General features: G+C 34.9%; 2 protein-coding genes across 2 annotated transcripts; one reads left to right on the forward strand and one right to left on the reverse strand.

Annotated features, from left to right (window-relative positions):
* Positions 1-2,928: 2,928 nt before the first annotated feature.
* Positions 2,929-10,047, forward strand: LOC125683073 (RNA-binding protein 25-like). Its single transcript, XM_048923795.2, has 4 exons — positions 2,929-3,118; positions 6,714-6,984; positions 7,158-7,325; positions 9,549-10,047. Exons 1-4 carry the CDS (start codon positions 3,082-3,084, stop codon positions 9,952-9,954), a joined length of 882 nt encoding a protein of 293 aa, XP_048779752.1. The 5' UTR covers positions 2,929-3,081; the 3' UTR covers positions 9,955-10,047.
* Positions 10,048-13,224: 3,177 nt separating this feature from the next.
* On the reverse strand, positions 13,225-17,385 carry LOC125683074 (splicing factor 3B subunit 6-like). The gene is made up of 4 exons (XM_048923796.2): positions 17,251-17,385; positions 14,550-14,668; positions 14,073-14,211; positions 13,225-13,753 (listed from the first exon to the last, which is right to left on the reverse strand). Exons 1-4 carry the CDS (start codon positions 17,272-17,274, stop codon positions 13,664-13,666), a joined length of 372 nt encoding a protein of 123 aa, XP_048779753.1. The 5' UTR covers positions 17,275-17,385; the 3' UTR covers positions 13,225-13,663.
* Between the last annotated feature and the right edge of the window lie 14 nt (positions 17,386-17,399).

Here is a 17,399-nt window from a genome sequence, read left to right on the forward strand (position 1 = left end):
TACAGACGAGGTTTACATTTCAAGCTAAAACGCTCTAAAAAGGGAAGAAATTCCCGGAAAAGGGGTTTCTTTGGGGGAGACTATATAAAAAATGGGGCTTGGAATTTTTGGGGGTGAATTTCAATGAATATGACATTTAATGAATGAATATAGTGCTAAAATTATTCGCACCGGTGCGAATAACAGCAGTATATACAGACGAGGTTTCCAATTTCAAGCTAAAACGCTCTAAAAAGGGAAGAATTCCAGGTGAATTTCATTGAATATGACATTTAATGAATGAATATAGTGCTAAAATTATTCGCACCGGTGCGAATAACAGGAGTATATATATACAGACGAGGTTTACATTTCAAGCTAAAACGCTCTAAAAAGGGAAGAATTCCTGGGAAAGGGGTTTCTTTGGGGGAGACTATATAAAAAATGGGGCTTGGAATTTTTGGGGGTGAATTTCAATGAATATGACATTTAATGAATGAATATAGTGCTAAAATTATTCGCACCGGTGCGAATAACAGGAGTATATACAGACGAGGTTTTCAATTTCAAGCTAAAACGCTCTAAAAAGGGAAGAATTCCAGGTGAATTTCATTGAATATGACATTTAATGAATGAATATAGTGCTAAAATTATTCGCACCGGTGCGAATAACAGGAGTATATATATACAGACGAGGTTTACATTTCAAGCTAAAACGCTCTAAAAAGGGAAGAATTCCCGGGAAAGGGGTTTCTTTGGGGGAGACTATATAAAAAATGGGGCTTGGAATTTTTGGGGGTGAATTTCAATGAATATGACATTTAATGAATGAATATAGTGCTAAAATTATTCGCACCGGTGCGAATAACAGGAGTATATACAGACGAGGTTTCCAATTTCAAGCTAAAACGCTCTAAAAAGGGAAGAATTCCAGGTGAATTTCATTGAATATGACATTTAATGAATGAATATAGTGCTAAAATTATTCGCACCGGTGCGAATAACAGGAGTATATATATACAGACGAGGTTTACATTTCAAGCTAAAACGCTCTAAAAAGGGAAGAATTCCCGGGAAAGGGGTTTCTTTGGGGGAGACTATATAAAAAATGGGGCTTGGAATTTTTGGGGGTGAATTTCAATGAATATGACATTTAATGAATGAATATAGTGCTAAAATTATTCGCACCGGTGCGAATAACAGCAGTATATACAGACGAGGTTTCCAATTTCAAGCTAAAACGCTCTAAAAAGGGAAGAATTCCAGGTGAATTTCATTGAATATGACATTTAATGAATGAATATAGTGCTAAAATTATTCGCACCGGTGCGAATAACAGGAGTATATATATACAGACGAAGTTTACATTTCAAGCTAAAACGCTCTAAAAAGGGAAGAATTCCAGGTGAATTTCATTGAATATGACATTTAATGAATGAATATAGTGCTAAAATTATTCGCACCGGTGCGAATAACAGGAGTATATATATACAGACGAGGTTTACATTTCAAGCTAAAACGCTCTAAAAAGGGAAGAAATTCCCGGGAAAGGGGTTTCTTTGGGGGAGACTATATAAAAAAATGGGGCTTGGAATTTTTGGGGGGTGAATTTCAATGAATATGACATTTAATGAATGAATATAGTGCTAAAATTATTCGCACCGGTGCGAATAATAGAAGTATATATACAGACGAGGTTTTCATTTCCCAAGTAAACTAATGACACATTTACTTAAAACATACATTTTTATTATGAAAGTGAAAAGGAAACAGTAGCATACAATCTGTAATTATTCCTAAAAATACACACACAATGAAAGATTTTACGATTTTTAAAAATATTTATTTACATAATAAATGTTTTAAAACAAAATCCTGAAAAGTGAAAATAATTTTAAACATTTACTCGGCCATTTCTACTCATTTTGCAAAGGTTTTAAATTAAGTAATAAAAAAATTAATGACTTTATTTCTTAACCTGTTTGATCCACCGTTCTTGAAAGTAAGATTTCCAATATGCGGGACTTGAACTTTGCATGGTTTTTCCCTTTCTCACGCAATCTGAAAACGCCTGTACCTCACTTGAATAGAAAGCAATTGTTGAATGGAAACAATGAGAAAAATTGAACACTACTCATGTAATTGTTTGTAAAGGAAGGTCATTGTTAGTCGAAACTTAGAAACGGAATAAATGTGTATTTCAATACAGTAATACAAGAAAAAGGATATTATTGAACTAAGAAAGTTTTTTAACCCGTATTGACAAAACAAAGACGAAATTTAATGCAAGAGACAAGTACATAAGCATTCAAAATGAATGATTTTTAAAAAATGAAACAAATTATTAGACGGTTTATTCCGTAACATTACTAAAGATTAATTTGGCTAGCAATCATTAATTTTGTATTCTGATTTTTTTGTAAGTAACGGAATAAACGCTATACTCAAACTTTTCAAATATTATAAAAATTGAAATACATTATGATAAGGTTTATTCCGTAATATTATTTTAGATATTTAGCAGTTTAGTTGGCCTGTTAGCATTAATTTTCTCTCCTTGGGGGGGTGGGGGGGTGGGGGGGTATTCACGGAATAAACGCTATACGGTTTATTCCGTGACATTATTTGGAGATTAAATTGGGCAGATATGAATTTTCTATTTATTTTTTTTTTTTTGTAAATCACGGGGTAAAGTTATTGGGATTTAGGGGAAAAAAAGATCATTTCTTATGATAAAACTTTAAAAATGCATAAAAGTACGAAAACAAATTAAGAAATAACGTCAACAACGTCAAATATTATTCGCTCCGCGGAGCGAATAACAGGATAATGCCGTACATTGTTTTACGCATTCTCTTAGAATATATCTAGCAATGTTTTTGCTCATGAATTTCAGAATGATATGTTTTGTGTTTAGAGATTCAATTCGGAAAAATCTTTTATCGGTTCTTACTTTATGATCCTAAGTAAGAATCCGGTTATGGATTTTGATATAATATTTTTTTTTTTCCGCAAGAGACTTCAAGTTCAAGAGGAAGGAAATAGTTTTATGTGATGATAGCAAAGCTTTTGTGTATCTTAAGATTTAGAATGAATCAATAAATGTTTAAGTACAATTTTGCATTCCTGGGCATGACAGGTAAGCTTTTAAGCGACTTATTTCTCTTGTGAAGAAACATCATTAAAATATTTAAAAATTACATTTGTATGTTGACAGCGCTTTGCCGTCAGAGTGAGCACAAAAATTGGTTTATTAACCCCCACAGTTACATCTGCCAATTAAGTGAAGTTCCCTCTTAATAGTACGAGGAATAGTCACTGCGTGAAGTTTGTGCCACCCCACTGCCGAATCAATATTTACAAACATTCATTCTTTCCGCGAACAATACAATACTGGAACACTTTATCACAATCAGTTGTGGTTTCACCATCGTTGGAGGTGACCAAATCATCCATCCAAACCCTCCAGCCATGGCCCCGGCATTCACCGTACTAGACAGTTACAGTGACCTGTACAGTGTGTGTATATAAATAGATCTATATATATTAAAAGAAATAGAATAAACAGTACACAAAGTTAAAAATTTAACGCAAGCGCTTTCATTTTATAATCCTCAGGCGTTACATTTTAAAATAGTTTTGAAATGGTCTGACGTCATAAAGGCGTCCTAACATTTCACGTACATAACGACGTCATAAACGAATGAAGGGAAAAGGTTTTTACGTTAAGCATATTATGACGTCATAGATAATAACAGTAAACATATTTCACAGTAAGCTATTGAGAGCCGGTTTTAAAGTCTTAATAAAGTGTCTTTCTTTTTCTCGTCGGGAAATAGTATTTTCTGTATACAGTTTATAAAACGGAAATACACTGAATTGTCCGTGGCCACACACATCAATATGTTCACTAACTTTAGTTTTTCTGTATTCGGGTGCTGAAATGTGTTGTTTATGAACTCGTATACGAGTTCGCAGAGTAGTTCCAGTTTCACTGATATAATGTTTTCCACAGCCAGCTCATGTTATAACATAAATTAAATTTTTGGTGGAGCACGTCATATCTGAATTTACCGTAAATTCCTTGTTGTTAAATTTGAACGAACTGGGCACGTTCCGCATCGCTGATCGTCACATTTGGTAACGGTGAAAAATTTTTTGTTGGACTTTTCCTGAAAATTAGATTTACATAACAGTCTCCTAAGATTTTTCGGTTGTCTCTTGCTGTTGATTAAAGTATATTTCTTCATAATTTTCCCCATTTTTTCATCTGTTTTTAGTAGGTCGTTGAGTTGCCGAATGATAGGTGTAACATTAGAGTTCCTTGGGTTGTATGTTGTAACAAACGGTAAAATGTGTGAATTTGTTGTGGGATTGATTTTGGATTTATTGATAAGATTTTCTCTATGGAGTTCTCTGGCTTTCTTGATTCCGTCGTTTATAAGTTTGATTGGATAATTCTGTTTTTGTAAATAACTATTTAATTCCCCTAAACGTTGTTCTCTGGTAGGTTCTTCGCTAACGATGGTACATATTCTTCTGGCGAGGTTGTAAGGTAAGGCACGTTTTGTGTGTCTTGGATGCGAGGACGAAAAGTGTAAATACTATTTCCCGATGAGAAAAAGAAAGACACTTTATTAAGACTTTAAAACCGGCTCTCAATAGCTTACTGTGAAATATGTTTACTGTTATTATCTATGACGTCATAATATGCTTAACGTAAAAACCTTCTCCCTTCATTCGTTTATGACGTCGTTATGTACGTGAAATGTTAGGACGCCTTTATGACGTCAGACCATTTCAAAACTATTTTAAAATGTAACGCCTGAGGATTATAAAATGAAAGTGCTTGCGTTAAATTTTTAACTTTGTGTACTGTTTATTCTATTTCTTTTAATATTTTATACCGGACACTGTGATTTTTTTAAAAACACAATTTGGATATACATGTATATATATATATATATATACAAACTTGTGGTTATTTTTGTTGTTCATTAACTATTTAATTGTTGTTTTCTATTTTGGACACTGCCATTCCTTTATATGCATGAGCATAGATTCCTCATTAGTAAATGTCCATTTGGATTTTAATGAGTAAACACATTGAACTTGAATGTAGACATGTCAGGCCATAATATGTCTTACGGCATGACCGTGTTTGAGGGCGAAGCAAACAATATATTAGTATCTAGATCCATAACAGGACAAAAATTATCCCGAAATATTAGCACCTAACGTGTGAGGACAGAGCTCAATTAAAGTATTCTAACTTTAGACATTTTTGATCCGCCTATTCATTGAATGCGGGAAACTCTATGCAACTGATGTAAACAGTGCATTGTGACGTCATATTTAGCGTCGGTGTTTAGCAAATACACAAACATAGGAGCCATAGCACAAATCGTGTTTATCAAGGAGTGATCATATATGATTTAGAAAACAAAGATTTACATGCTTTTAAGAATTTTATGTAACATAGTCAGAACGACGTGAACTTGGGTACACGAGATTCAAAATGGAGAAATACATGTCCACGCGCTAGTATTCGAATCAACGCCATTGGGACCAAAATTTTCAAGTTCTATAGGTATGGTTTAATTTTTCACTAGTTTTCTATATTTTTCATTAAAACATGTCATGTATATACGTGTTACCTATAGGGAGAGCTCCGCTCTCACGGCTCTTTGGGCCGTGAGAGGGCTTCATCCTCTATCATGATATGTTTTACGGCGTGACCGTGTTTGAGGGTGAAGTAATCTCAGCGAGATTCGTCGAGGCTGGATATTTGGACTGACGCCTTTTCCAAATCTCAGACCAGTGTCACACAAAGTGATTCGGGAAATCTTGCCTGAACTTAGGTCGCTTGTTGTGATCAAAATGAGTTAAAATGAATTTCTTGCCCGCTTCAACTTTTCGCCTTAGACATCCTATTAACTCCCTATCACAATGAAACATGCATTTCTTACCTTTACATGGTGTAAATCCCACAGTAAATAAAGTTGTCTATTTCACAATTTCATATATACCTTCTCAACACTGAAGAGTTCCGATAGTTTAGGACGCCATCAAATATATTGTATTACACAGTTATTACTTTAAATGAATGAATTAAAAACTTTTCTAAGGTTTAATTTTCCACATTTTTAAAAAAATTATTTTGAGTGGAGTGCCTTTGGAGTGGAGGATCTTACAACAATAAACTGGAAAATTTCAGTATATAAAATTGGTAGTAAGTTCTTTTGTAAAACACACCCCTGATCTTTAAAAACTAATGTAATTCAATTCTCTTCGCAATTTATTCAGGAAAAGAAAAGCACCAATATAATGTTGACATTCTTCATTTACACCTTTTCACATCATTTTCACATCCTGGGACTTTCAAATATTTCAAACTTGAATGTCAGCTGGGACATTCCGATTTGATTAAAATCAGATCTTTGATCCGCTCCATTATTGTTATGTCGCGACACAAAGTGTACAGAACAATAACGGAGCGGATCAAAGATCTGATTTTAATCAGATTGGGGCATTCATATTGTAATATGTCTAGTCCCAAATCAATACACAACACTCATGCCAATTTCAAAATTAACACGGAGGTTATAGGTTTACTACTGATATATTTGCCTCTGCCCTTTATAGTAAGTTGCCATAGTGACAACTATAAGATATTAAATAATCAATGTATATCAGTTTAATTCTTGTTTTAAAAACTGTTTTATACATTGTAGATCAAGTTAACAAAAGAGTCCAAGTGTACTTGATTCCATTTAACCCAGAAATCTCAGATACGGGCTCAGAGGAGGTGGTCCTATCAGAAGATGTTCAGGAAACAGTTGTTGTGACATCCACTGATGAAGACAGTGTTTGCAGTGATCTCGCAGAGTCGCATGTTGTACCTATTGGAGACCTAGATGTCTTAAACACCATTGAATTGTCTTGTGATGAGAATTTTCAGTCGTCCCTGGAGGACCCTTCATCCATCACACCATCTGATCTGAGGTTGAAAAAATTTGCATTTATCTTGTAGTGTAGATTCATGGAGATACAGTTCACACTCTAATTTCCCCTTTTTAGATCCACCACTGAGTTTCCAGTGCTGATACCCAAATACCAATATTAATACCATTTATATCCAGTAAATTGACAATTTCATCCATTTCATTATTTTACAGAGATGGTTGTGAAGAATCATTTGTACAGTCTTACATAGCACTTGCTCCAGATAATGGGTCACGGTCAGATACTGACCCAGAAAACGCCCATCTGACAATCAAGGAAGTCTCAAAGCGAGAGAAGGACAGGATGTACAAGCGAGAACAGAGGGCTAACAAAGAGTACAGGTAAATCAGTGTAACAGAGGGTTAACACAGAGTACAGGTAAATCAGTGTAACAGAGTACAGGTAACAAAGAGTACAGGTAAATCAGTGTAACAGAGGGCTAACACAGAGTACAGGTAAATCAGTGTAACAGAGTACAGGTAAATCAGTGTAACAGAGTACAGGTAACAAAGAGTACAGGTAAATCAGTGTAACAGAGGGCTAACAAAGAGTACAGGTAAATCAGTGTAACAGAGTACAGGTAACACAGAGTACAGGTAAATCAGTGTAACAGAGTACAGGTAAATCAGTGTAACAGAGTACAGGTAACAAAGAGTACAGGTAAATCAGTGTAACAGAGTACAGGTAAATCAGTGTAACAGAGTACAGGTAAATCAGTGTAACAGAGTACAGGTAACAAAGAGTACAGGTAAATCAGTGTAACAGAGTACAGGTAACAAAGAGTACAGGTAAATCAGCGTAACAGAGTACAATCAGTGTAACAGAGTACAGGTAACACAGAGTACAGGTAAATCAGTGTAACAGAGGGCTAACACAGAGTACAGGTAAATCAGTGTAACAGAGTACAGGTAACACAGAGTACAGGTAAATCAGTGTAACAGAGTACAGGTAAATCAGTGTAACAGAGTACAGGTAACACAGAGTACAGGTAAATCAGTGTAACAGAGGGCTAACACAGAGTACAGGTAAATCAGTGTAACAGAGTACAGGTAAATCAGTGTAACAGAGTACAGGTAACAAAGAGTACAGGTAAATCAGTGTAACAGAGGGCTAACACAGAGTACAGGTAAATCAGTGTAACAGAGTACAGGTAAATCAGTGTAACAGAGTACAGGTAACAAAGAGTACAGGTAAATCAGTGTAACAGAGTACAGGTAAATCAGTGTAACAGAGTACAGGTAACACAGAGTACAGGTGTACCAGTGAGATGTGGGTAGACTAGTGAATACATCGGTGTAAAGCAAACTAAAAAACACATTCTTTTCTTTGATGAGTTGCTATTTCAAGTTCTCTAGAAAAGGCTGGTAAACAACGTAGTCAATGAAATCCGAACAGATGATTATAATTTGATTGGTACTAGTGTGAGGAACATGTTTTAAATGAATCTAAAGTAATTCTGTTTCTGTAATCATGTGTACAACACACCTACTTTTCATTGAGAAGTTGACTGTTGTGAGAATTAAGTCCTCTCTGTGGGTGGTCATTTGTATGATGTAGTTACAATGTTTTAACAAACAATTTCAATTTGACTAGTTAGCTGAGTTGCATAGCAAATCTCAGCTTTTAAATTGGCGAAGGATGGGCGTCCGGGTGGGTGGGCGGCGTCCACAGTTAGCTTGTCCGGTCTCTAACTTTCATACTACTAAGGGCATCTTTGTGAAACTTACATAACATGATCACATCCAAAAGAGGAAGGTTCCTATTTATTTTGAGGTCAAAGGTCAAGGTCACTTTGTCACTAAATGCCATAGATTTGAGCTTGTCCGGTCTCTAACTTTCATACTAATTGATGCGTCTTTGTCAGACTTCCATATTTTGATCACATCCAAAAGAGGAAAGTTCCCATTTATTTTGAGGTCCAAAGGTCAAGGTCTCTTTTTCACTATATACTGTAGATTTGAGCTTGCCTCTAACTTTTATGCATGTACTTGCTGGTGCATGTTTATCAGACTTCAAATCCTGATGACATTCAAGATTCATGTAGCTTTTGAAATCCAAAGGTCAAAGTCATAATCACACTAAATACCTATTGCGGCCATTCAAAGCTTCATACTTATAAACTATATTAAACATGTGCATGTTTTTACTTCGTGAATGAAAGCGTGCATAATTTTCCAAACTGCAACTCGGCCATATGCATCTTTGATGCGTTTGAGCGATTTTTCATCATATAGATCTGGTCTAGTAACACAGGTAGTCCACAATCTGATTCATCCTTTATACCAAAAACACACAACAGTTTAAAAAGATTGAAATACATACCACCAATGAAGTGGGGTGCTAAAATACATCAGGAAAACATCTTTTAAATATTCAATTGAGAACCTTTAACAGAATCACATTGCAGTAACCAGAAAATATTTAACATCAGAATTACACTGCAAATGGAAATAATTATTCATGATTATTGGAAAATATCTTCACATTTTCATGAATTTGCAGTGACATTTCACTTGTTTAATACATGCCAGTATTGTACATCATTTACAATCTTGTTCTTTAAGGGAGCAGGAGAAAATGCAAGCCAAACAAAGAATGAAAGACAGAAGAAAAGATCCCGAATACAGAGAAAGAGAAAGAAAGAGAGATGCAGAAAGGAGAAGACTTGCCCGTGTAAACAATAAAGAATTTCGACAACGAGAAAAAGAACGAGACAGACAATATAAAAGAGACCTTCGGAAAAAATCCGACAGTAAAATACATACTGAATTGACAAACCGCGGTGAATGTGATAGTTCTAGTCTCGGCAATACTAATACCTCCGAGAACCTGACAGTTAGTAATTGTTTTACAGTGTTAGACTGGGCTGTGATAGGAAATAGTGAAGTTGATGGGAAATATAAATTAGACCAGAGTGTGGAGGAATCAGAAGTGACAGATTATCATATGTATGGTCAAGTCTCAATGTGAATTTTAATACTATTGCAGCTATTTATGATGCAGCAAATTTTCAGTAATGGTGCATTCTGTGAAATTACAATACAGTAAAAGAGTACAAATTTCTGTGTTGTGTAATCGTTATAACACAAGGGCAGACTTGTGATGTGAAATGGGCGAGCAGATCAAAAGATCTAATTATACGTCCTTTAAACCATTACAGGATTGGTCGTAAATACTTGTGCTGTGTTTGTAAATGCCTTACCTCCATCTGCAGTATTGGTAGAACTGGTTACACACAGGTACACAACCTTGGAGATGTTAGATTTATAAATTAACAGACATCAAACTCGTGGACAAATGCCCCTACAAAATGTATATTACAACCCACAAAATGCATATATATGTATATATTTTCTTGTTTATTTATAAGATTATTAGTACAGTACACACAAAACCCAATTGTAGGAGTTTAAAATGGCAAAACCCTAGAAAAATGAGAACAGAGATTTATACAGATTGAATTTCATAATTCTCTGGATTTTCGTATTGAAAAATATTACATAGAAATATTCCAGGGCACCGACCTATCTCCTTCTCATCTACCAACATACACTTTAGTAATGGCACTTTATGAAACATGAACCATTATTAGAACTTCAAGATCGCGTAGTAAACACAGTGTCTGGACTGAAGGTTTGGCAATATCAGGTGATGACCCATTTGGTTTTTCAGGGTCAGAAGTCAAGGTCGCTCCTACAGAATGAATTAAATCCAGAGAACTGATAATACTATGGAGTCTCCATGACTTTCATGTCTGATGTAAATCTTAAATTTACCTGCTGTGTATCATCTATTTTCACAACAACTGACAATATTGTAGATTGCCCAAAGAGCCGCCTTGAACTTTCTTGTTTTGGAAATCAAAAGGTCATGGTCAATCACCCATTTAGCAAGACCATGGTTTCTGGTTTGTAAATTTTCAAAAGAACACTCCAGTTTTTGCAAGCAAATTCTACTCCAGAGTATGAATAAGAATTCTCATGACCCCGGTGAAATTTTATAGTGTATAGAATATTTTCCTCTGCCTTAACTTGGTGTTTATACTGTATATGGTACAATACTAACTTTGCAACTTAGCTCATTGTGTCTCGACTGCAAATCACTGGTTTCATATTGCATTCTATTGGTATGTTGTTTCATCAGGTAAAAGAATAAACAGCCGCAATCTCAACACAGGAAGGTGATTAAAGTGCCCAAACCTGAGGAAAATCTGAATTGAAAATCCACCTTTGACCTCCAAGTTTGTCCTTTTCTAAGTATGAATTCTGTTGTACATCTACAGTTCTGGAGAATTGTTAACAACCAGACAGCAAGATTAAGTCCTCCAGCTTTGACATCACTTTTTTATATTCGTTAAGTTTCATGAAAGGTGAAGATAATGAACAGTGACCAATCTCATAACACCTATAAACAATACAAAATAGAGAGTTGGGCAAACACGGACCCCTGAATATACCAGAGGTGGGATCAGGTGCCTAGGAGGAGTAAGCACCCCCTATCGACCGGACACACCCGCCTTGATCAGGTAAACAGAGTTATCCGTAGTCAAAATCAGTATGCCAAGAACGACCTAACAATTGGCATGAAACACGTCAGACAGCATTTGACCCAATTATAGGTTGCATTGGCAAACTAGATCGTTATAACGACCACAGAATTTGTGAAATGCTGATTTTAAACGAGTGTTGGAACCCCTGCACCATCAACTTGTTTGCCGGTAGCCTGCTTCCATTTAAAAACTGACCATACACAAAACAAGCTCTTGCGTATCGAATCAGTTGAGAGATGTAAACACCATATGCATGTGATAATGGAATATTGCTACATAAATATGGGAAGTTGACGATGGAGAATCATCCCGTTTGTCAAAAAGTTGAGTTGTTAGTTTGCTGTTAATATCTACTTTCAATAAAATATCCAAGTATGAAGCAGGAGTGGACGACTCTGTGGTGTCTTTTATTTCGAGTTCACTGGGATATATTGAATCAAGATATGAATGAAAATAATACATCGTCAATATATCTAAATGTCGAATTGAATGTCACACGAGATTTTTTTCACGTAGAAGTTTTTGAATAAATTCTGCTTCATAGGAATATAAAATCAGGTCAGCTAACAAAGGAGCATAATTTGTGCCCATGGGAATTCCAACAGACTATTGGAAGACCTAATCACCAAAACCACGAAAATATTGTCAATGACTCCAGCATATTTTTTTATTATTTCAACTTCAGAGTACTTGTGCATGGAATCAGAGTGGCATTTAACACAGTAATTTTTTGGATGACTGATCACTAAATATGAATATTTGCGTTTTCCATTTTTGTTGAAGAAGCAACTGTCTACGATGTCAAAAAGTCTAGTCTTTAATTTATCGTGAGGAATGGTCGTGTAAAGAGTTGGAAAAGTCATACATTTTGATGTTGATTTGAGAAAAGTTTTTGCGATTTCAAGTTCACTAAAAGTTCTTTAGAATTTTTTAGAATCCACGTTTGATTTACACCACTTCTGGCTTATGTAGATGCAGAGTATAATTGAAGTTTCTCCTTCTCCACTGTTAATGTTTTCATGAGGAGCAAAGATAAGGGCTTGGTAGAACATTTACTAGATCCAGCAATGTATCTTTGAAAGGGTTTTTATGAAGTTTAGAAATCCAGTATAGGTACAGTAATTCCTATTCACCCGACCCATTGTCTGGGATATTAAATATGTCTAAAACTGAATCATGGTTTCGAAGAATTTCATCTTTTGAAAGGGCAGTTGGACTATAGGTACGATTACCAAAAGTGGACAAAAATACTGACCTAAGATCACATAGGCAAGTTCGAAACCAGACATGTTATTGAAACGCCATTCAAATGAACATGGTCACAGCACAAAAAGGGGTAGATTTGACCTTTAAACTTTATCTGAATAATCACATAACGTTAACCTTTCATATTCACCAATTACGGTATGAAGTCTATGTCTTGTATAGTTAAAAGATTCAAATACAGACAGGAAAAGAAACAAGAAGACCATAACCAACCAACCAACCCCCCAAAATTTTCAGCACCGGGGCGTAACGTCCAAGTACACTGCATTTATTACAGTATTAAAGTTAATAATGTATCATTTGTATGACTTGATTAACCTCTTAATCCGACAAACAGTATGATACTAAAATAATTTGTACTATCTGTACCAAAATCCAACATTTTTATTTGAATTTTTGGTAGAAAATAAAACAAGTCTCTCCGATTCATTTTCATCTACAATTGCTTCATTGTACAAGTTTAGGAACAATTGCAATCACTTTCAAATGTGAAATAAACTTGACTGCAAGCTGCCCTTAAAAAAACTGGCCATCCAAAACATATTTTTTTTGTCTTTTCACTTTAATAAACATGTATACAAACAAATCGTGCAGAATGTGGAGACTGGCCTGTTTCTCTACATCTACCTCAGCCAACATTAAAACATAGTAAAAGTGTAAAATAATAGGTACCATACATGTACACAGAAAAGCGTAGAATTGATTCACAGAGGGCCTGGATGGCATGAGATATTCACATGACTGAGTTGCTACATGAGCAATGATTTACAGTTATTTATGTTCAGATGTACACCAAGCCGTCTCCGTGATTTACGATATCCATGTATTGTGAGGATGAAAAAGTCAAAATGGTAAATATTCGTGTCACTTCTTCTCGGGTGTTGAAAGTCCATATTTCTGTTTCATCTTTTCTATATCGTCTTTCTTTTTTGTATCATCTGTTTTCTTGAATGCCTAGAAAGAAAAAACAAAAAAAGATTTATAGAATGAGGATATTTACGTGCAAGAAAAAACAATGCAATAATGATGATACATATTGAATTTAGCATCACAACTGAGTTTATATTACATAATTATAAAGTCGAATCCTTTTCATACCCGAGTAATTAATGTTTACTTTAGATGATGAAAAGCATTTCTCAAAAATTCTACATTCATGAGCATTTGGCTTTATACGTAATAGCAAAAATTTATAGAACATCCTTGCATGCAATATTTTATATGCTTTCAAATAGTAATACATTTGACTGATTCCTAGACATTAGACACGCACCTTGTTAGGCTGAAAGTAGAGAACTACCAGGTATCTGTTACAGACATTGAATCCAGACAGGTGATCACAAGCATTCTTGGCATCAAAAATGTCCTCATACACAACAAATGCTGTTCCTTTGGTCTCGGTTGTATTTCCCCTGTAAGAAAAAGGATTCAAAATTAAGTATCACATCTTGCTCTACTAAATGTCTGCTCCTAACATGATGATGAAACTTCAACACAACTAAACATGTAATTATTTTAAAGTGTATGATTATGACATTGCTAAAATCATTAATCATTAAGTTCACTTTTGTTTTACAAGCTAGCATATATTAAGTTAAACCCTATTTAAGAATGCCAATAACAGTATCCTCACAGTTGGTAAAATGTGCCATCTATAAGGGCTACTAGGTATTTTTTGCTCATTATCTCAATCTCTTTGTTTCTATGGATTTCTTTTCTTACAGTTTTACCTGATGCATGCAATACTTACACCCGTATTTGTCTTATAGCTCCATACTTTCCAAAAATATCATACATTTCCTCAGCTGTAATTTTGTATGGTAAATTTCGAACATACAGGATTCGGTTGACCTCTGGAGGGAGCCTCACCTGCAGGAGAATAGAGGAGACATGTCAGTGAAATCCAGTAAGTTTGAAAGTATGTGACATAAAGTATGTGACATGCATGAAGCCTAAGAAAAACTTCATTAAAACTTCAAACCCCAAATTGTGGCCCCATCCTATCCCGAGGTCATAGTTTGAACAATTTGAAATCTACACGATGTCAGAAATGTTTCACATAAGTTTCATGACTATGATGCTGTCAATGTTTAAACAGCTCAATCTGACTAAAGTACAGACCTATATTATTATATATATATAATAATATAGGTCTGTACCAGGGTTGGGTGGTTAAAACCGCCTTCGGTTTTAACCAGCGGTTTTAACTGTCCCAGTCAATACTCCCTAAGTGGTCAATTGAGATTTAAACTGTCCATTTTCCTATTTTTGTACATTTTTTGCAAAGATAAATTAAGTCTTTTCATTATAATATATGGATCAATTGGTTATCAATAATTTTCATTAGATAATTAGATGTAATTTCATAAGTTTAATATATTTGGTTTGCTGAAACTGTGATCATAATATCTTCAGAACTATAAAAGAGGGTCACATATAGCATAACAAGACAATAGGATCTGCTTATACATGTACCTGGACAGATTAAGAATAAAAGGTAGCTGGACATTAAATAAACACAGTGATTTAATATGAAATGGGTGACAGGTGCTGTAGATAAACAATGTGTTGCAATGGACAGAGTTGGAGATGTACCTGAGCACAGGAAACAGAGTTGACAGGTGTTAATTAGCATACTCTGGGACCAGAGAGAACCAGTGTATATGTTATTGTTATGAAAACATCACCAACACACCCCCTCAAATGTTTATTTAACAGTTAAATGAAGATTTGAAACAATAGATAGTTCTTGATAAACTGAAGAATTTGAACAGAAATACTATCTATGGCTTCAACAAAACATAGTTTAGGAAATACCACAATCTTCCTCTCACATTCACTTCCTGACCTGTTAAGAGACACAATCATGAAGCCTAGAGATCCTATTTGGAATTTTTATGATATTGTTGAGGACAACAAGACAACAGCAAGATGTAAAGAGTGCAATGCTGTTGTCAGTGCCAAAGTAATACGGCTACAAATTTTTTAATTTTTACAATAAACTTTTACATCTTCCTCAATTTAACAGAGTCATTTATATTATTTATCTAATATTATGACTTGCAAGTATATTATAAACTGATAGTGCATGTTATGAATTACAGTATTTACCATAATGGCCACTGAAACATTTAAAATAACCAACACAGACTATAATGACTAAACAATTTTCAATCAACCAATATTGACCGGTTTTAACCAGTATTGACCATCGGCCCGGTCAATACTCATATTGACCACTTTTTTGCCAACCCTGGTCTGTATTTTAGTCAGATTGTAAACAGCCCTAACACCAACAACTGAAGCAACACTTTGAATTAGGTTGCCTCCTCACCATATCATTTTGTGTGTGACATTACTTTGCAAATATTATGAATATTGATGTTTTCAGCATTCTAAAAGAATGGGTAAAGCTTTGGAAAGTTTGTGCTCAGTACAGATGAGGTCCCGTGGGGATCCAGGTTAGAATAGGTTTTCAGTACCCCTTGTTTGTCATAAGAGGTGACTAAATGGGATGGTCTTTTGGATGAAACCGCAAAAACTGAGATTCTCAAGTGGGACATTAGACAATATACAACCATGCAGAGAGCTAAAGTGCATCTGTATAGAAATGGCCACCCAGTTCCTTAGCCATTACAAAGACTGATTAGCGGCGATAAAATAAGATCGCTACTAGGAAGGAAACTTGGATTTTTTTAAACTCAATACTAAATGATGTTTGGATCGGCGAAACTGCCCAAGGATGACCAAAGATGAAAGCAAATGTACATATACCGAGTTGATTCTGTTCCATTTTCCCCTCTTTTTTAAAATGGGCAGATACAAATCTGATTTGTTAATTGCTTGATTGTATATTGTTAATGTCTCTCTCAAGAACTTTTCACTTGTATGGAGATCTCTTTAGATTGTGGTACATTTATTATAAAAAGAAGAAAACAATCAACGTATTAAACATAGACTTTATATGACTTGGTCAGATTTCCTACAGACAAGTTGGTTTATCTCTGTTTTGATTGATATACAGACCAACGAGATTTAGACATTGTCTCTCGGTCCATCGTTAATTTCGCACACTGCGAGTAAGGAAAAATGTTAATGCAGAGACTATACCCTTGGGCTCTGTGATAGCTCACTGTGTCTGTGAAAGACTTGAAAAAGTCTCTATGTTAAGTTGTTTTAAAAAGGGGGCTGGGGTTGCTGACTGCTTTCTGTCATAATTGCATTGTTCTTAAACATAGAGGTATGATAATGAATTATTAAAGAGAATTTCAAAAAAAAGAAAACTGAAAAGATAGTAACCATAGACTGATAGAGACTTGAGCTTTCATGTTTTCTGAGAGGTCAACTTATAACATAGCGTCAACTGGACACTAGCTTTGCTTCTTAAAAACCACATATAAAAACAATCTATAATTATTTCTCAAAAACAGTAATGTAATCGGTTTTCTTACGTTTCCCTTTCTTGTTAACGCCATTGCTTTTGACAATCTACGTCTTACAGACGCTTCTTTTGGGCAACTTCAAAATCTTTTTAAAGTAAACATACATACGATCAGATAAAGTTCGAACTGTATTTCACAAAATAAAAAGTTTTTAACTA

This window comes from Ostrea edulis, chromosome 6 (genome assembly GCF_947568905.1).
Source record: "Ostrea edulis chromosome 6, xbOstEdul1.1, whole genome shotgun sequence".
NCBI lineage: Eukaryota > Metazoa > Mollusca > Bivalvia > Ostreida > Ostreidae > Ostrea > Ostrea edulis.

Excerpts from the sequence above, each read along its gene's own strand:
- LOC125683073 (XM_048923795.2), top strand. The coding sequence starts at position 3,082 with ATGTTTAAGTACAATTTTGCATTCCTGGGCATGACAG. Across the intron at positions 3,119-6,713 it reads TGCATTCCTGGGCATGACAG|ATCAAGTTAACAAAAGAGTC; the intron begins GTAAGCTTTTAA and ends TATACATTGTAG. Across the intron at positions 6,985-7,157 it reads ATCACACCATCTGATCTGAG|AGATGGTTGTGAAGAATCAT; the intron begins GTTGAAAAAATT and ends ATTATTTTACAG.
- LOC125683074 (XM_048923796.2), bottom strand. The coding sequence starts at position 17,274 with ATGGCGTTAACAAGAAAGGGAAAC. Across the intron at positions 14,212-14,549 it reads GCTATAAGACAAATACGGGT|GGGAAATACAACCGAGACCA; the intron begins GTAAGTATTGCA and ends TTTTTCTTACAG. Across the intron at positions 13,754-14,072 it reads TCTACTTTCAGCCTAACAAG|GCATTCAAGAAAACAGATGA; the intron begins GTGCGTGTCTAA and ends TTTTCTTTCTAG.